The 18214-nt window shown below is 39.8% G+C and overlaps 1 protein-coding gene across 2 annotated transcripts in view; it reads left to right on the top strand.

Moving 5' to 3' along the window:
* Positions 1-1469: 1469 nt before the first annotated feature.
* GTF2E2 (general transcription factor IIE subunit 2) overlaps positions 1470-18214 on the top strand; it is an 89573-nt gene continuing 72828 nt past the window's right edge. For both annotated transcript variants that reach the window (XM_052661349.1, XM_052661350.1), the window contains exons 1-2: positions 1470-1714; positions 6095-6258. In XM_052661349.1, the coding sequence (XP_052517309.1) occupies positions 6099-6258 (160 nt within the window). In that variant the 5' untranslated portion in view covers positions 1470-1714; positions 6095-6098. The remainder of the gene's footprint in view (positions 1715-6094; positions 6259-18214) is intronic.

Below are 18214 nucleotides of genomic sequence, written 5' to 3'. Positions count from 1 at the left end.
TGCTGCAGAGGTTGTGGCTTGGTTTCTCAGGTGGGCCAGAGTTTTATCAGCATATATGGTCTAGCCGCTGTTCATTTATAGGAATTCTCTCATTCATTAAGAAGGAAGCTAGCAGAATGGTAGAATCGATTCCATGAGTAAATTGAGACTTATGTGGTAAATTGGTACTTACATAATCACTGGGGAAGGGATGAAATAAAAATAAATTTATACAAAACTGGCTTATGTTTCTCAGACAACGTAATTTTAAGCTTTGGAATTTTTTTTCAGTGTATGACTGCTCCTCCTCATTACACCTCATCAATTTTTCTTGGGTTATAAAACCTTTGAGTCCTAATAAATTGTTATCCAAATGAAGTTATGTTTCCCGAGGGTGTCAAATGAATATCAAGTGTGTTTATTACAAAATCCTATAGAATGAAATCAATATTAAAAAGCCATACAGGGACTTCCCTGGTTGCCTTCCAATGAGGGGGCCGTGGGTTCGATCCCTGGTAGGGGAACTAAGATCCCACAGGCTGCTGGGCAACTAACCCCTTGCACCACATAGTTGACAGCAGGAGCCTGCCTGTCACAATGAGGCCTCAGCACAGCCAAAATAAATAAAATAAAAACGTAAAAAAATACCCACACAACCATCTTTTGGCTTTATTCCCAAGTTTTGATTAAAAATTTATGTATTATCTCATTCAGTCTTCACAACAATCCAATGAAAGTAACCCATTGTGGTAGTTCAATTATTATTCCCATTTCCCAGATGTGAAAACCAAAACACAAGTAACTTGAGTAACCAGCATTAAGTAAAGGACAGCAATAAAATAGTAGAGCACTGGCCATGCGGTCGCTTCAGGCTGCAGGAGTGAGGCAAGGCCAGCGCCACAATTTGGCATGGTCCAATACATTGCAGGCTGTGGACAAGGGCAGTTGTCCTTTTCGCCGCTTTATTTTTATTTTTACCCCTTTACGCTGCTGCTGAATCCCAAATCCTTTTCTAAGAGAGTTTACAGGGATGGGGGTTCGGAGTTCAGAAATCGGACTTTGCTTCAGAATTTGCCATTGTTAGCGGGGCTGTCTCGAGCCAGTCATTTAGTTTCACTGGGCCTCTTGTTTCAGTTGTGTAGAGAGAGAGCTGGAACAATGTTCTCCGAATTTTAGGTGATGGTAAATAGCATTTAATGTAAAGTCGCACCATTTTAGCTGCGGCTACTCAACTCCGGGAGTTGGTGATGGACAGGGAGGCCTGGCGTGCTGCAGTCCATGGGGTCGCGCAGAGTCGGATACGACTGAGGGACTGAACTGAACTGACTCAACTCCTAATTACGTTCCGCCCCCATCATCCTCCCGTTGTCATGGAGATCGGGACGCCCAAGTTGGTAGATTTCCCTCCCGCGATACCTGGGCGGAGCGCGGGATGACGCATGCGCGTTCTCGGCGGCCGAGGCGCCGCGGTGCCTACCGGGACTGAGCTCCCAGCCGCCCGATCAGGAAGTGGCGGGCGGAGCCGGGGTAAGAGTCGCCGCTTCAGCCGCCGCCTCAGCAGCAGCCGCCAGTGCGAAGACCCCCGAGCTGGCGGGGCAGCGCTGGGCATGCGTACCGGGCGGCGGAGGCGCTGACAACGAGCTCGAAGCGGCAGCCACGCGGGCGTGGGCGGCTGGTCCAGGCGGAGGCTCTGGGAGGCGGCGGCGGGGCGCGTGGGGCGGCCCTTCTGGCTCAGGTAGAGCTACGGACGCCGGGTTTGGGGCGCGGAGCCCCAGCCTATTCTTCGGGGCCTCCTCCCATTCCCGGGGGCACCTCCCATTCCCGGGGGCACGCGGCCTCCCATCCCGCGGGAAGCCGAGGCTGCGGTTCCCTGCCCGAAACGCTTAACCCGGTTACAGCCTCTCGGGAGCATTGTTTCTGAGGCCGGAGGTTCAGTGAGCAAAGTTTTGGGTTGGAAAGAGGGCAAGTTCGAATTGGAGCGCTGGTCGTGCCTTTCCTGAGCCCCCAAACTTACATTAGCTGTAGCCGCACGGACCAGGTGTATGGAGTTTGGGGAACCGCGGCGCCCAGCCAAGTAAAGGCTGTGATTTAGGCGCTCCTTCACGGATTTTTTTTTCTTTTTTTTTTTTAGCTTCCTCTTGGAAACCTAGTTTGGAATGATTCCTGACCTTGAGTTATAATAGTTTTCTGCAAAGTCTAAAGACATTTTCCAAAACAAGTCGCTGCGGTACTTTTTTCACTTCCACTTCTACATTGCTGTCTTTTCAGGGTTAAGCAGTCTCTTATTCTCAGCTTGCCGGCTATTCAAAGCACTATTGGCCCCTGCGAGGCTCAGGCAGGCAAATGAAGCAAGAGAGGAAAGAGTTGGAAGGTTGAAAGAAATCAAATGATAAACTGGATAAATGATAAAGTCAAATGATAATATGGGAGGAATGTGGGCTTTGCAGTTAAAAGATTTTCACTGAACGTTTGGCTTCTCAGTGGGGGAACACGTGAACTCACTCAGTTGTGGCAGTGATGTGTGTTTTAATGTAAAACGGGGAAGTTGATGTGTCCTGTTTACTACACAGGACATATGAAACTCTACAGATGCGGAATAGTCTTCTGAGAAAAAGGTGGAAAAGTTAGAGCATGTGATGGTGAAAGACATTAAACCTTCTGTTCTAGGGACCATTGAACTTTACCCATACCACACAGGTCGCTTTTGTTTTGGAGGCTTTTACCAGCATTTTAGGTCTGGAATAAGGAGCACCTGGTTTAGGAATCAATCTCCTGGCATCCAGGCTGTGTACTTTCAGCTGTGTGATCTTAACTCTGTGTGATAGGATAAATACCTGGTATCTCATAGAGTTGTGAGGATCAAATGCTGTTAACATCCAGGTCTTTGTAAGGCTTTTATTTAAATCTATGTTAAAATCGTGATTATAAAAGCCTGGGTTAATAATCTGTCTTTACAAAGTGAAATCAGCAGATGTTAGTTGTTTTAGGCTTGTCTCCCCCCTCCCTTCCCCCACCACATCATTGGGGAATTCTCCTTTCTTGTTCTAATACACTTTCCCTCCCCCAAGACTGTCTTCTGCCTTCCTCACCTGAGTATAATCACTGGGTTATTTCTTTTCAGATCCAAATAATAGTTCTGAAATAACACGTTGGTCTAGCTTTACTACTTAAAAAATCACTTTCACAAACATTTTCTCATTTTATTCTTACAGTTGGGCTAGATGTAGGCAGCATTGGTAGAATCCTCATTTTACTTATGATGAAATTGAATTTAGAGAAGTCTAGTGGATTCCCTAGGTCATGTTACTGTTAGGGGTCAGAATTTAGGGAGGTCTTAGATTCGAGGTCCAGGGTCAGTGATTCTTCTTTCCTGAACTAAAGTTTGACAAGTTTATTTCTTATCAGTGCTTTTATAAAATTTTATTGAACTATAGTTAATTTACAGTGTTTCTAATTTCTGCTGTATAGCAGAGTGCCTTAGTTAAACATATACTCTTTGTCATATTCTTTTCCATTATGGTTTATCACAGGATATTGGACATAGTTCCCTGTACTGTACAGTAGGACCTGTTTATCCATTCTGTATAATAGTTTGCATTGGCTAATCCCAAGCTCCCAACCCTTCTTTTCTCTTCTCCCCGTCTTGCTTGACAACCACAAGCTTGTTCTCTACAATTGTGAGTCTGTTTTTGTTTTGTAGATGTGTTCCTTTATGTCATGTTTTAGATTCCACAAGTAATGAAATCATATGCTATTTGTCACTTTCAGACTTAGTGTGATAATCTCTAGGTCCATCCATATTGTGCATATAGAGTATTTCGTTCTTTTTCATGACTGAGTGATATTCAGTGCTTACATTTTTAACTTTTAGCGTGCTAAGTCACGTTTTATTTATTCATTGCTTTTTAAGCAAGTTGCTGAGTGCTTTCACGTTCTCAAACGTAAGCTGCTTACTTGCAGGCAAGGATTTATCTTCCAAAACTTTCCAAAGGCTGCAGTGCAGTACAGTGCCCCGCAAACAGAAGACATTTAATAAAGTCTTGTAAAACTTATTAACAGAGAGGCTAGGGCAATTTAAAGATGTTCTTCTGTTTGTTAGTCATTTACAAAATACTTATTGAGCTACCCCATGCCTGAAAGCTTCGAAAGTCTGAGAGTCTCTCTTCTCTCACAGAAGGGTGTATGGGGTTTGGCTACCTGCTGCTTAAAAGCCAGTAAGCAGGCCAGCTTGGTGGAAAGGAAAGTTTGGTTATTTGAAATAAAGCAGGCTGGGAGAGGGCATATGTCTGTCCAAAGGCCCATTCACTGCGCCGCCCCTCCCTGCCTCCCTCTGCCCCACCATTGGTGGTGGGGCAAGAGCTTTTATAGATAAAAGAAGGGGGCTGTTGCAGAAACAGCACAGTCAGCTCTGACAGTTATCTTCACTTTGGTCATCAGTGGTCTGACCAGCATCACCTTGGCTGCTTTAGGTACAGTTAATCTTCAGTTCCAGGGTCCATTTGTTCGAATTTCTCTGAGGCCAGTTCTCAGAATTGTGGCAGCTTCTGTTGTGGGTACAGTCTGGTCATCATGTAGTAACTTCTCCCACCTGGGGTTTCAGTATCTTTAAGACAAGCTCACAGGATATGGCTCAGAATATTATCTGTAGTCCTTGAGAAGGAACTAAAGGTCCTTGACTATGCTTAATGACTACATTACTATTATTTAGTCTCCTTTGATTGTTTTCCCTTGTTTCTTCATTTCTCACTTCTCTGAGTAAACTCTGAACCTTCCCACAGACAGAAGGCAGGCAGAGGACTTGGTCGGGGCAAGGGCCATAGGGTCCTGCTCCGTTTCATTTCCTCTGAGACTTTGCTTATGAGCTTATGAACACTGGTCTAAATAGCATAGAAATCGTTTACATAGTCATTTCGTGTACTTCTGAGACTCTCCATCGCGTTCTAGGGAGAGTTCAGACAAGAGAGGAGTGTTTTAAAAATACTTGTTGGATAACCTGTGGTTTCTCTGGTTGTATTGAAGTTGCTCAGAATGTTGAATTTTAAAACGGAAAAACCCCCGAAGAGATCTATCTAGTCCCACCTCCTTCCAAAGCAAGAGTTTTCTGTAGATATTTCTTAACAAATATTAATTCAACCTCTTCATTATTTATAATAGAGAGTCCACCAGTTTGAAAATATGCTGCTGCTGCCAAGTCACTTCACTGTCCGACTCTGTGCAACCCCATAGACGGCAGCCCACCAGGCTCCTCTGTTCCTGGGATTCTCCAGGGACAATGATACTGGAGTGGGTTGCCATTTCCTTCTCCAATGCTTGAAAATATACCTTTTAATTAACAATTAATTCTGATGGTTCTTTTTTTGCAGTGAGCCTAAATCTGTCTCCTAATTTCCTCCCAGTGCTTCTGAAGCTCCATTATCCAGTAGGAATACTGTGTGAGCTGTGAGTGTCAGCCACACATGTAATTTAAAATTTTCTAGTGGCCATAATTTAAGAAAAAAGAAAAAATAGGGCAAATTAATGTTTTATTTAACCCCGTATATCCCAAATATTATTATATTAATCTCTAGTTATCACATCCATTTAAAATATTTCAGTAATTTAAAATGTTTTTTCGCTATATTGAGTCTTTTTAGTTTTTTGGCTGCACCTCATGCCATTCAGGATCTTAGTTCCCTGACCAGGGACTGAACCTGTGTTTCCGGCATTGTCAGTGCAGTCTTAACCACTGGAGTATCAGGGAAGTCCCTGTATTGACTCTTTTTAAATCTGGTGTGTACTTTACACTTAGAGTACATCTCAGCTCTGTCCCCACTTAAGGTGCTCAATTGGCACTTCAGCCAGTGGCGGTCATCTTGGACAGCATAAGTTCTGGAGCTTTAGAGAATAATCCTGTTTTTCTTTACTAGAACCTAGGGCAGTGCTTGGCACATAACAGTCATGAGTTAAAGATTTTTTTTTTTAAGTGAATGAGTAAGTGAATGAATACAAGTCGTAGAGAACTAGTAATAAAAGGCAATTTTGTTTGGGAAGTAACTTTTGTTGAGACCTGTGGATTTGGCATATACATTTGAGTTACTTGAATCTATATTAAAAAAACTTATTTTTACCTTTGCAGCATTATGGATCCAAGTCTTTTGAGAGAACGGGAGCTATTCAAAAAACGAGCTCTTTCCACTCCTGTAGTAGAAAAACGTTCTGTGTCTTCGGAGCCATCATCATCAAAGAAGAAAAAAGCAAAGCTAGAACATGGAGGATCATCGGGCTCCAAACAAAATTCTGGTTAGTAGAATTGACAATTTAGTTTTTGTTTTTCAGGGAACCACTTAGTCATGGTAAGTTCATTTTTTAGTTCAACATTAATATTGATTCTTAGATAGTTTGTTAAGTATAAGGGCTGGAATGATGAGTTTTTTTGCTCTTAAGATGTTAATAGTTGTTTTGAAGTTAGAATTTCGGTTATTATCTCTCTTAAAAAAAACACACGTTCATTGAGGGTTAAATTACGTACCTTATAGTTCACTCATTTTAAGTGTATAATTCAAAGATTTTTAGTAAGTTTACAGTGTTGTGCAGCTGTTACTGCATTGAATTTTTGAACATTTCCATCAGCCTCAAAAGATTCCTTGTGCCAATTGGTAGTCACTCCTTGTTCCCACCTCAGCCCCTGATAACTGATAATCTACTTTCTGTCTCTTTGCCTTTTCTGGACATTACATGTAAATGAAATTGTACAGAATATGTTCTTCAGCATGTGGCTTCTTTTTCCTGGCATCTATTGCGATGATAATGTTGTTCTTGTTTTTTGTTAATATGGTGCTGTGTGCTGTGCTGTGCTCAGGCTTTGTGACCCTGTAAACTGTAGCCCATCAGGCTCCTCTGTTCATGGAATTTTCCAGGCAAGAATACTGGAGTAGGTTGCCATTTCTTGTTCCAGTTAATTAAATGGCAACCTACTCCAGTTAATCAATATGGTATTAATTAATTACTTGATTTTCAGATGTTAAACCAACCTTGCATTCCTGGAATAAATCCTACTTGGTTATGGGGTATAATCATTTGTTGTATGTTTCAGTTTGCTGATACTTTATTCAGTGTCCATCCGTGTCATCCCATATATCAGCATTTCATTGCATTTTTATTGCTGAAGAGTATTTCGCTAGATGGATATACCACAATTTGCCTATCCTTTTCCTGTTAATGGACATTTGGATTATTTCTACTTTCTGGCTGTTAAGAATAGTGCTGCTGGGAACATTCATGTACAAGTCTTTGTGTGGGCGTGTGTTTATTTCCTTTTGCAAAGAGACCTGAGTGGAATTTCTGGGTTATGTGGTAAATTTATGTTTAACTTTTTAAGAAACTACCAGAATGGCTGTACCATATTACATTTCACTGTCAATGCATGAGGAATCTGTTTTTTCTCATCCTTGCCATTTTGATTATAGCCTTTCTAGTGGGTATGAAGTGATGTCATTGTGGATTTAATATGAATAAAATTTCATGTGCTGTTGATCATTCATGTGTCTTTTGATGGAATGTGTATTCAGATTGTTTTTTGCTCATATGAATCACTTGCGTTGTCTTCCTATTGATTTGTAAAAGTTGTTGTTTTTCTGCGGGCAGGTAGAGGGGTATGTTATGGCTTGCGAGATCTTAGTTCGCTGACCAGTGATTGAATCCAGGCCTTGGCAATGAAAGTGTGGAGTTCTAACCACCGGACAACCTTGTGGAATTCCCTTATATGTGTTTCTGGTGTCAAGATCATAAAAATATTTACTCCTGTGTTTTCTTCTAAGAGTTTTATAGTTTTAGCTCTCATATTTAGGCCTGTGATCCATTGAGTTGATTTCTTAATGTGTGGTTTTAATGTAAGAGTCTAAGTTCATCTTTTTGTGTGTGGTTATTCAGTTGTCACTGTGCAATTTCTTGGTTGGGGGGGAACCACTTTCTTTTCACTTTTGACTTGCATTGGCACCCTTGTTGAATATCAGTTGACTACAAATGAGGTTTTTTTTTTTTCCCTTCTGGAATCTCAGTTAGTTTCCATTGACTCACATGTCTAGCCTCATGCAAAGATGGGCACAATAAAGGACAGAAATGGTATGGACGTAACAGAAGCAGAAGATATTAAGAGGTGACAAGAATAAATACACAGAAGAATTATACAAAAAGATCTTCATGACCCAGATAATCACAATGGTGTGATCACTCACCTAGAGCCAGACATCCTGGAATGAGAAGTCAGATGGGCCTTAGGAAGCATCACTATGAACAAAGCTAGTGGAGATGACGGAATTCCAGTTGAACTATTTCAAATCCTAAAAGATGATGCTGTGAAAGTGCTGCACTCAATATGCCAGCAAATTTAGAAAACTCTGCGGTGGCCACAGGACTGGAAAAGGTCAGTTTTCATTCCAATCCCAAAGAAAGGCAATGCCAAAGAATGCTCAAACTACTGCACCATTGCACTTATCTCACACGCAAGTAAAGTAATGGTCAAAATTCTCCAAGCCAGGCTTCAACAGTATGCGAATCGTGAACTTCCAGGTGTTCAAGCTGGATTTTGAAAAGGCAGAGGAACCAGAGATCAAATTGCCAACATCCGTTGGATCATCAGAAGAGCAAGAGAGTTCCAGAAAAACATCTACTTCTGCTTTATTGACTACATCAAAGTAGTGGATCACGACAAACTGTGGAAAATTCTGAAAGAGATGGGAATACCAGACCACCTGACCTGCCTCCTGAGAAACCTGTATGCAGGTCAGGAAGCAACAGTTGGAACAGGACATGGAACAACAGACTGGTTCCAAATAGGAAAAGGAATATGTCAAGGCTGTATATTGTCATCCTGCTTATTTAACTTAAATGCAGAGTACATAATTTAGAAACGCTGGGCTGGATGAAACACAAGCTGAAATCAAGATTGCCAGGAGAAATATCAATAACCTCAGATATGCAGATAACACCACCCTTATAGCAGAAAGTGAAGAAGAACTAAAGAGCCTCCTGATGAAAGTGAAAAACGAGAGAGAAAAAGTTGGCCTAAAAGTCAGCATTCAGAAAACTAAGATCATGGCATCCAGTCCCATCACTTCATGGCAAATAGATGGGGAAATGGTGGAAACAGTGATAGGCTTTAGCTTTATGACTCCCAAAATCACTGCAGATGGTTACTGTGGCCATGAAATGATGCTTGCTCCTTGGAAGGACAGTTATGACCAACCTAGACAGCATATTAAAAAGCAGAGACATTACTTTGCCAACAAAGGTCTGTGTAGTCAAAGCTATGGTTTTTCCAGTAGTCATGTATGGATGTGAGAGTTAGATTATAAAGAAAGCTGATCACTGAAGAATTGTTGCTTTTGAACTGTGGTGTTGGAGAAGACTCTTGAGAGTCCCTTGGACTGCAAGGAGATCCAACCAGTCCATCCTAAAGGAAATGAGTCCTGAATATTCATTGGAAGGACTGATGTTGAAGCTGAAACTCCAATACTTTGGCCACCTGATGCGAAGAGCTGACTCATTTGAAAAGACCCTGATGCTGGGAAATACCGAAGGCAGGAGAAGAAGGGGATGACAGAGGATGAGATGGTGGGTTGGCATCACCGACTCAATGGACAGGAGTTTGAGTAAACTCTGGGAGTTGGTGATGGACAGTGAGGCCTGGCTTGCTGCAGTCCATGGGGTCACAAAGAATTGGACACGACTGAGTGACTGAACTGAACTGATGCCAGTACCACAGTCTCTTGATAGCTGTAGCATTCTAGTAACATTTTGGAATTGGGAGGTATAAGTCCTTCAGTCCTGTTATCTTTTTCAAGGTTGTTTTGGTTTCTCCTGGATCCTTTGCATTTTCATATAAATTTTAGGATCAGCTTGTTTTCATTTGTGAAAGAGTCACCTGTGATTTTGATGGAAATTGCATTGAGAATTGCTACCTTAACAATAGTAAGTCTTGCAGCCAGTTAAAATGGCTGTGTTTGCATTTATTTAGGTTTCTTATTTCTTTCAGCTATGCTTTTAGTATTTAATGTGTAAGTCTTGCTCTATTAAATTCAAAATGGTTTTTTTTGATACTGTGAATGAAATTATTTTCTTAATTTGGTATTTGGATTGTTAATCGCTACTATTAGAAATACACTGTATTTGTGTACATTGATCTTGAACTCTGCAACTTTGCTGAACTCATTATTTCTAGTTTTTGTGTGTGAAGTTTTACGGATTATATGAGATTGGGGCTTCCCTGGTGGTCCAGCAGTAAAGAACCCACCTGCTGTAAAGGTCCCACCAGGGACCAGCATCATTCCCCGGGTCAGGAAAATCCCTTGTGGAAGGAAATGGCAACCCACTCCAGTATTCTTGCCTGGGAAGTCCCTTGGACGGAGGAGCCTGGTGGGCTACAGTCCACAGGGTTGCACAGTCAGTGCAGCTTAGTGACTAAGCACAAGCACGTGTAAGACAATGTCATTTGTGGATAGGAAGTTTCACTTCAGCTTTCCAGTTTGAATACCTTTTATTTCTTTTTCTTGTCAATATTGGCTACTAATAGTAGTAAGTGTAATATCTTTGTCTTATTCCTAGCCTTAGGGGGAAAGCATTCAGTCTTTCATGTTGTAATATGTTGTTAGCTGCAGGGAGTTCCTCTCTATTTCTGTTTAGTTTGTTGAGAACTTTTAATATAACTGTGTAGTGGCTACTATTAAATGCTTGCTTGGCATCCATGGACATGTTTGTTCTTTTTGTTATTGTGGATATTATGCTAATGCTAATTGATTTTTAAATGTTAAACCAACCTTATATTTTTGGAATAAATTATACTTGGTTCTGGTGTATAATCCTTTTTATTTGTTGTAGGATTCACTTTGTTGATGTTTTATACAGGATTTCTGTATCTCTATTTGTGAGGGGTATCATATGGTCTGTAGTTTTTTTGTGCCTGTTGGGGTATTTCTGGCCATAAAATGATTTGTGAGGTATTCCCTTTTCCTCTGTTCTCTGGAAAGTTTTGATAAAAATTTCTTCTTAAATATTTGATAAAATTCCCACGGAAAGCCTTTTGGGCCTGATCTTTCCTTTATGGGTTGCTCTTCATAGAAATTTCTCCCTATAGATCTGTTCAGATTTTCTGTTTCCTCTTGAGTTAATTTTGGTACTCTGTGTCTTTCTTAGGAGTCTGTCCATTTCATCATCTACATTGTCCAAAGTTTTTCAGACTATTCCCTTGCAATGCTTTGATTTCTGTATGATCAGTAGGGCTATCCCTCCCCACTTTTGTTTCTGATTTTAGGAATTTTGTTGTTGTTTATTTGTTTTGGTTAGTCTTGCTTAAAGGTTTGTCAATTTTGTTGATTTTTTTTTAAAAGCTAACTCTTGGTTTCATTGGTTTTTCTCTGTTTTTCTGGTTTTTAAAAATTTTATTTCTACTTCATAATTTCTTCCCTTCTTATTTTGGATTTAGTTTATATATATTATTTTTTAGAGAACTAGATCAGTGTAACTTAGTTCACAACAGAAATTATTTATCTACTTAAAAGTGTAGCGGTAGTAATCTTTACTGATGTCATCTTGTTATGTGGTTTTCAGACTGTTTTACTAACTGATGTTAAAGCAGAGCCAGTCTTTCTATCAAAGCAGGTTTATCATTCTTTAGCACATACATTAGGTTTGATTATCTTTCCTTTTAGTTAAATTTAAATCAAACTTCTTTTTGTTAAGTTTAATTTTTTGGCTGTCTTGTGCCCCCCAGGGATCCTGCCTGTGGCCCCTGCATAAGGACTTGGAGTCTTAACCACTGGAGTTTCAGAAGTCCCTTAATGAAATTTATATTGAGTTAACTCATAGTAAAGAAAATTTTGTGCTCCCCCAAAGGGGTTCAGTGGTAAAGAATCAGCCTGCAGTGCAGGAGATGTAGGAGATTTGAGTTTGATCCCTGAGTTGGGAAGATTTCTTGGAAAAGGAAATGGTAACCTACTCCAGTATTCTTGACTGGAACATTCCATGGTCAGAGGAGCTTGGCAGGCTACAGTCCATGGGGTCTCAAAGAGTCAGACATGAACGACTGACTAAACACACATGCACGAACAAAATTTTAGAAACTGTTTTAAGCATTAGCAGAAATCTACTCTTAGAACTAGTCTCTTTTGTCTATTTAAGAATATCGTTTGGAGAAGGAAATGACAACCGCCTCCAGTATTCCTGCCTGGAGGATCTCATGGATGGAGGAGCCTGGTGGGCCATGGGGTTGCAGAGTTGGACACAACTGAGCATCTGAGCAAGAATATTTTTGCTCCAAAATCTCAGTGGCTTAAAACAGCAAAGATTTGTTTCTGTTTCATATCACATGTTTGTCATGTGTTGACAGGGGTCTTAACTCATTGTAGTCACTCAAGGACCCAAGCTGACATAGTAGGGGATACTTCAGATGTTGTTGGTTTCAATGACTGAGGGAAAGAGAACTCTGGAAAATCTTGCCTGGCAGTTAAATGTTCTGGGTTGGACTTCCCTGGTGGCTCAAATGATAAAGAATCCACCTGCAATGCAGGAGACTTGAATTTGATCCCTGGGTCAGGAAAATCCCCTGGAGAAGGGAGTGGCAACCACTCCAATATTCTTGCCTGGAGAATCCCATGGACAGAGGAGCCTGGCGGGCTATGGTCCGTGGGGTCGCAGAGAGTTGGACACAGCTGAGAGACTAGGACTTGGAGGTGACACGTATCACTTCCTCTCACAGCTCATTGACCAGACCTCATCACAGGGCTATGTACCCCACCACTTCCATGTGCTGCATGAGAGGGGAGCTGGAAATACTGAGTGTGAACACCCAAGACTGCCATACCAGCCTAGCTTGGGTCCTTATCACTGGATTGCCTGGTCCGCTGCTTGCCAGGTCTCCTGGGCTCACCTCTCTCCTGGCCATTCTGTTCACGACAGTCAGTGATTCTCTGCTGATGAATCTGATAGCTCAGTGTTCTTACACTCGATGCTAGTGCCCCTGGCTTGGAGCCCCTCTAACATGCTTTGCTTTCTTCTGCCTCTTGGTCTTTGGTCATAATGTTTCCTCTTCATGGAACATTCTTTCTTACCTCCTTCCCTCTTTCCTTTGGTGAGCTCCTATTTCTCTTTTAGGTTTCAACCTAAAAGTCTTTCCCACTTGTCAATTTGTGTTCATTGTTTAGCCTTTGAATTCCCACAGCACTCCCTGTTCTGACAAAGCTGTTTGTGCTACTGTAATTGCATGATTGTGCTTAGTCCGCTCAGTTATTTCTGATTCTTTGCAACCCTTTGGGCTGTAGTCTGTAGTCTGCCAGGCTCTTGAGTCAATGGGATTTTCCCCATGGGAGATTCTCCAGACCAGAATACTAGAGTGGGTTGCCATGCCCTGCTCCAGGGGATCTTCCCGATGCAGGGATGGAGCTTGCATCTCCTGTGTCTCCTGCATTGCAGGCAGATTCTTTACCCACTGAGCCATGATTACCTGTTTGCTGTTGTAACCTAATCACTCTTGCATAGAAGCACGTGATACGTATTTTTTGAATGAGTTAAATAAATTACAGAGTAAGGTAGGGAAAAGATAGTGCTCATGATCAAAAAGTCTGTTTATTAAAGGACCCATATGCTTCCCATCTATGGCATGGACCCCAAGTTTTTCAATTTATGAAAATGTGGTTTTAACAATTGCTGAGAATTGCTCCTGGTTACCAAAATATTCTGTATATCTAAGTTTCAGAAGTCCTTTGAAAGTTGATTATGTGATTTGTGTTAGTTTCTAACATTAGAGGAAAAACATAGAAAAAAACAATACTCTAGGTACTTCCCTGGTGATCTGGTGGTTAAGACTTTACCTTCCAGTGCAGGGGTGCGTGCAGGTTTGATCGCTGGTCCGGGAGCTAAGATCCTACATGCCTAGTGGCCCAAAACAAAACAGAAACAACATTGTAACAAATTCAATAAAGACTTTAAAATAAATAAATACTCTGGATAAGGGATTTCAGACTGGCATGTAGGGCTCTTTAAATTGAAAACGATATTTATTTTTCACTTCACATATCAAATTTTTTCTGTTTTGCCATAATTTTCAGTAGCTTCTTAATCTTTTAAGTTGATATGACACATTTAGTTACAGGCTGTTGCTTCCATTTTTTGTTGTTGTTTTGAATAATGCTGTTGTAAACATCTTTGTATCTTGAGTTTTTTTCTTTGGAACTAATTTCTCAGAATAAATTTCCAGATGTTTCTGGCTTAAGGGCAGTTGTAGTGGTTAAAACCATGTTTGCTCATGGCTTGTAGCGAAGTAGTATCAGGGTTATAAAATTTAATACTGTACAGCCTTTGGCATTTCAAGAAATAAAACTGCCATATTAACAAGTGTTAAGTGGTCCTAACTTTTGATATTTTTAGCAGTTTTTTTGCATTGGGTATCTTAGTTCTTGAGAGTGTGAATATGAGAGGCATAATGAAAGGACAAGGTTAAGTGAAATTAGGAGGTGTGCTAGTGAGTTTCAGTTTGAAAATAGCTTGTCTTAGATCATGAATTTCTTACTAAAGAGTAAGTTGGTTTTATGAAATGTGTATGCAAGTGTCCTTGTGACCTTGCTGAGTATTTTGAGTCTTTCGCACTAATTCTGCATAAAACTTAAGTCTTTAAAACTATGAAAGTTGTCTGTAACTAACTAGAAAATATTGCTGCTTAATAAGTAGGGTCTTACATGTAAGTGGGAGTATTTTACTTTGGACTTAGATAAGCATTTTAAGTAGTGTTTTAATTACCAAAACACATTGGCAGTACTGTTTTTTAGTCCACATGATTTGTTTAGGTGTAAGTCATTTTGGGATCACTAGCCTTTCTTTTGTTTTTCAATTTACCTTTTAATGTTTCATATTGAATTCTAAGGATCTAATCCAGTTTTTGAAGTGTCATTTTACTTTATTTTTTAAAATTTATTTATTTGGCTGCACTGTGTGGCTTGTGGGTTCTTAGTTCCCCAGCCAGGGATTGAACCCAGGCTCACGGCGGTGAAAGCGTCCAGTCCTAACCACTGGCCTGTTGGAATTCCCTGAAGTGTCATTTTAAACAGGTTGGTCAATTACTCACATTTGTCAAAGTTTTATTGTATATTTAATGAAATAGATACAGACACAAAAAGTGCGTATTTAGCTTGTTTTTCCCTTCTGGTAGAAATCTTTTAATTATTCATAGTCAATATTATAACAACTGGTCTCAGAAATTCTTTTTTTCCTCAGTAGTTGAAGACTGTTTTCAAAGCTTTTGTTCATTCTGTGTAGAGTACTAGACCACTTCAGTTTCACGTTTTCTGATGTTGTCCATCATACTTCTGATAGGGTTTGGTTCATTTTTCAAGTCTTTTACAGTTTTGTTTTTCACAAAGCAGCAGCAATCAAGTACTTCATAAAGAAAAGCCAGCACCACTAAAGAAACCACTGTAAATATAAATAAAAGCAGAATGACAAAGCAGGCAGTGTTCCAGTTATCGTGGAAAGGGTAAATTTTTTGAACTTGAAAACCAAGGTACTGATAAACAGATGTAGTGGTTTCATTCCAGAGGCTGGAGCTCAGTGAGGCCATTCTTAGAGATTCTACTTCTTATATCGCTCCTTTGAACCTATAGAAGGTAGAAAATGAATATATGTAACCAAACTCAACAAATTTGTCAATTAAAATCTCAGTTCTAAGATTTGTTAGTCAGTTTATATAGACTGCGTGAATCTGCCTTATTTTCTGTCAGAATTAATACCAAAATGGTGTTCTTGAGTTTTTCTATATTTCTGTTTATACAGTATAAAATTCTATAAACCATACCATGGTTGTTTTTTTTTTAAATACGTATCACTTGTTAGACAAGTGTTTATCTTCAAGATTCATATATAGAAATTAACTGCTAATGGAGGGAGAAAAAAGGCAGCTGAATTGGTTTAAAATTTGACTAAAGTGGTAGTCACAGAACTTTTATCTAAAAGAAAAAAAAAAAAGAAAGCAAAACCAAAACAGCATTTTAGAGTTGTGTTCTTCAAACTGCCCCCAGAAAAGCTTTTCTCATACCTTTGTAGGTCCTTCTCACCTCCCTGGTTCAGTGTATTCTGTGTTAGTTCCACGCCTTTAAACTTCTAAGACAGGTGATGTAAATCAGGAGATAATGGCTGAGTGAAAAACAGTAGAGAAAGAAAAGCCAAATAAAAAGTTTTCAGAATAAGGATAATACAGTTTTAGATTAAAGTTGCCTATGAAGAGACCTTAATCTTAGGGTTTTTTTGTTTTTATATATATATATATATATATATATATATGCATATGTTAATCTTAAATGTTTCATAATACTTAAATGGCCTATGGACAGGAATAGTTAAGGGAAAAAAACCAGGCAGATTCAGCATTTCACAGGTATGTATTATTAAATTTTTATTCCATTTCACAAAATTACCCAGGGAATTAAAGTTTCACTATTCTTGCATTGAGCTTTGCTCCTGTTGAGCTGATATTTGTTGGGCCTTAAGTGGGACCATAAGGATTGAAGATTTGATAGTATTAAAAATAAAAAATGACTTTTTATTATCTTAATCATCAAATATAATCTTTTTAAGCTTTTTGAAAGACGTTCTAAAATACATAAGTACTAAGAAATTTTGAAATGAGAGGAAAAAACCCCAGAGTCCCACTTCCCTAATTCAGTGACTGTTGTCAGTTGTATGCTTTCTTTTATGAAAGAAATGAATTATTTAGTGTGTTTTTTTTGCTACATAGTTGTAAGTAGACTTTTATTCTTGTAAATAAGTGTTTATTGATTACCTGCTATGTAGCAAATACTATTCTAAGTGCTAGAGATAACTTGTGTGTGAGAGTATGTTTCATTTACAGACAATTTCAAGGTAGTGTGAAAGTGCGTGATAAATACCTCCATACTTATAACACAGCTTCATTTCTCAACTCTTGGCCAGTCTATATCTCTACCCACTTCCATCCCATGGAATATTTTGAGGCAGATTCCAGACATGTCACTTCATCTAGGAATATTTCAGTATGTATGTCTTAAGAGGTGAGGACTCTGTTTTTAAATATAACTGCAGTATCATTTTCAAAAATGATTAAAGCTTAAACCCCTTGCCCCCACAAATATAACAGTTTAATTCCTTAGATTTCTGTTTTCCTTATAAATATAACTAAAACTTTGCTGTTAATAAACTAATATTTTCCAAGCTTTTTTTTTTTTTCAATCTGGTTTGCTTGGCAAGTCCTTTCACTTCTGGATGGACTTGGTTCCTTCCTTTCCTCTTTCGTGTATTTTGAAGGTTAAATTGATGATCTGAGCGCAAAAATAAAGGTTTAAGTTCATTTTTTCTTGTTGGATTTAAGAATCCTTCCGTTTTATGATGCTTGGTGACCTTTCATCTTGAAATGAGAGACAGGAGACTAATGGACAGTAATTGAATCAGTTGCTTATGGGAGATACAAAAATACGTTGTCTGGCATGTGGGTATCTGATAACTTACAGTCTTGTGGTGGTTATTGTTTAGTCCCTTAGTTGTGTTCTACTCTTTGATTTGTTACCCCTTATTCTTTGCGACTGTAGCCCGCCTAGGCTCCTCTGTCCAGTGGGATTGCAGACTATGTCAGGAGACCCAGCCTTTCAAAGTTACTCTTTTATCTTTTGGTTTTTTCTTTTCCAAGTCCACCCTAGGAGAAGGCAGGGTTTCTGCGTTGCACAACTCCAGGGAGTATCAGTCACGTTCGGGGTGTGGTGGGTGCCTTTCAGATAGAATACAGTGTACCCTGGGGTTGTGCAGTGTGAAGGTCCTGATAGCCCACCCTTCCTCCTCTGCGTGGTCGCTGCCTCTGTTCTTAGCGCCTTTTACACAAACAGTCAAGTAACCTGTAGAAGCTAACTCAAATGGAAACAAAAGTTACCTCCTTTTGACCCAGCCTTGCTGATAAAGTAGTGTCATGTATGCGTGTGCACAAATGCCTGAATAATGGGAAAAAATCCTTTTGAATTGTTAACACTGCTAAAATAAAATGCAGATATTCCTTGGAGGGGTAACACAGATTGTTAGTTATTTTTGCTTCAGTATGAATGAGTTTTAGGTTCTTTTTGAAAAGCAGAGCGAATAGAGGAGAGGGAGAGGAAGAAGATGAAGGCCTCGGGGAAATCGGGGTAAGGGTGTCATATGTGGATGCGTAAGAACAGGAAGAATTGCCTGAGCCCTATCTAGTAATTTTACCTTG

This window comes from Budorcas taxicolor, chromosome 24, assembly GCF_023091745.1.
Source record: "Budorcas taxicolor isolate Tak-1 chromosome 24, Takin1.1, whole genome shotgun sequence".
NCBI lineage: Eukaryota > Metazoa > Chordata > Mammalia > Artiodactyla > Bovidae > Budorcas > Budorcas taxicolor.
Note: the sequence above shows the minus strand (reverse complement) of the source record. Positions and strands in the feature narration are given on the sequence as shown.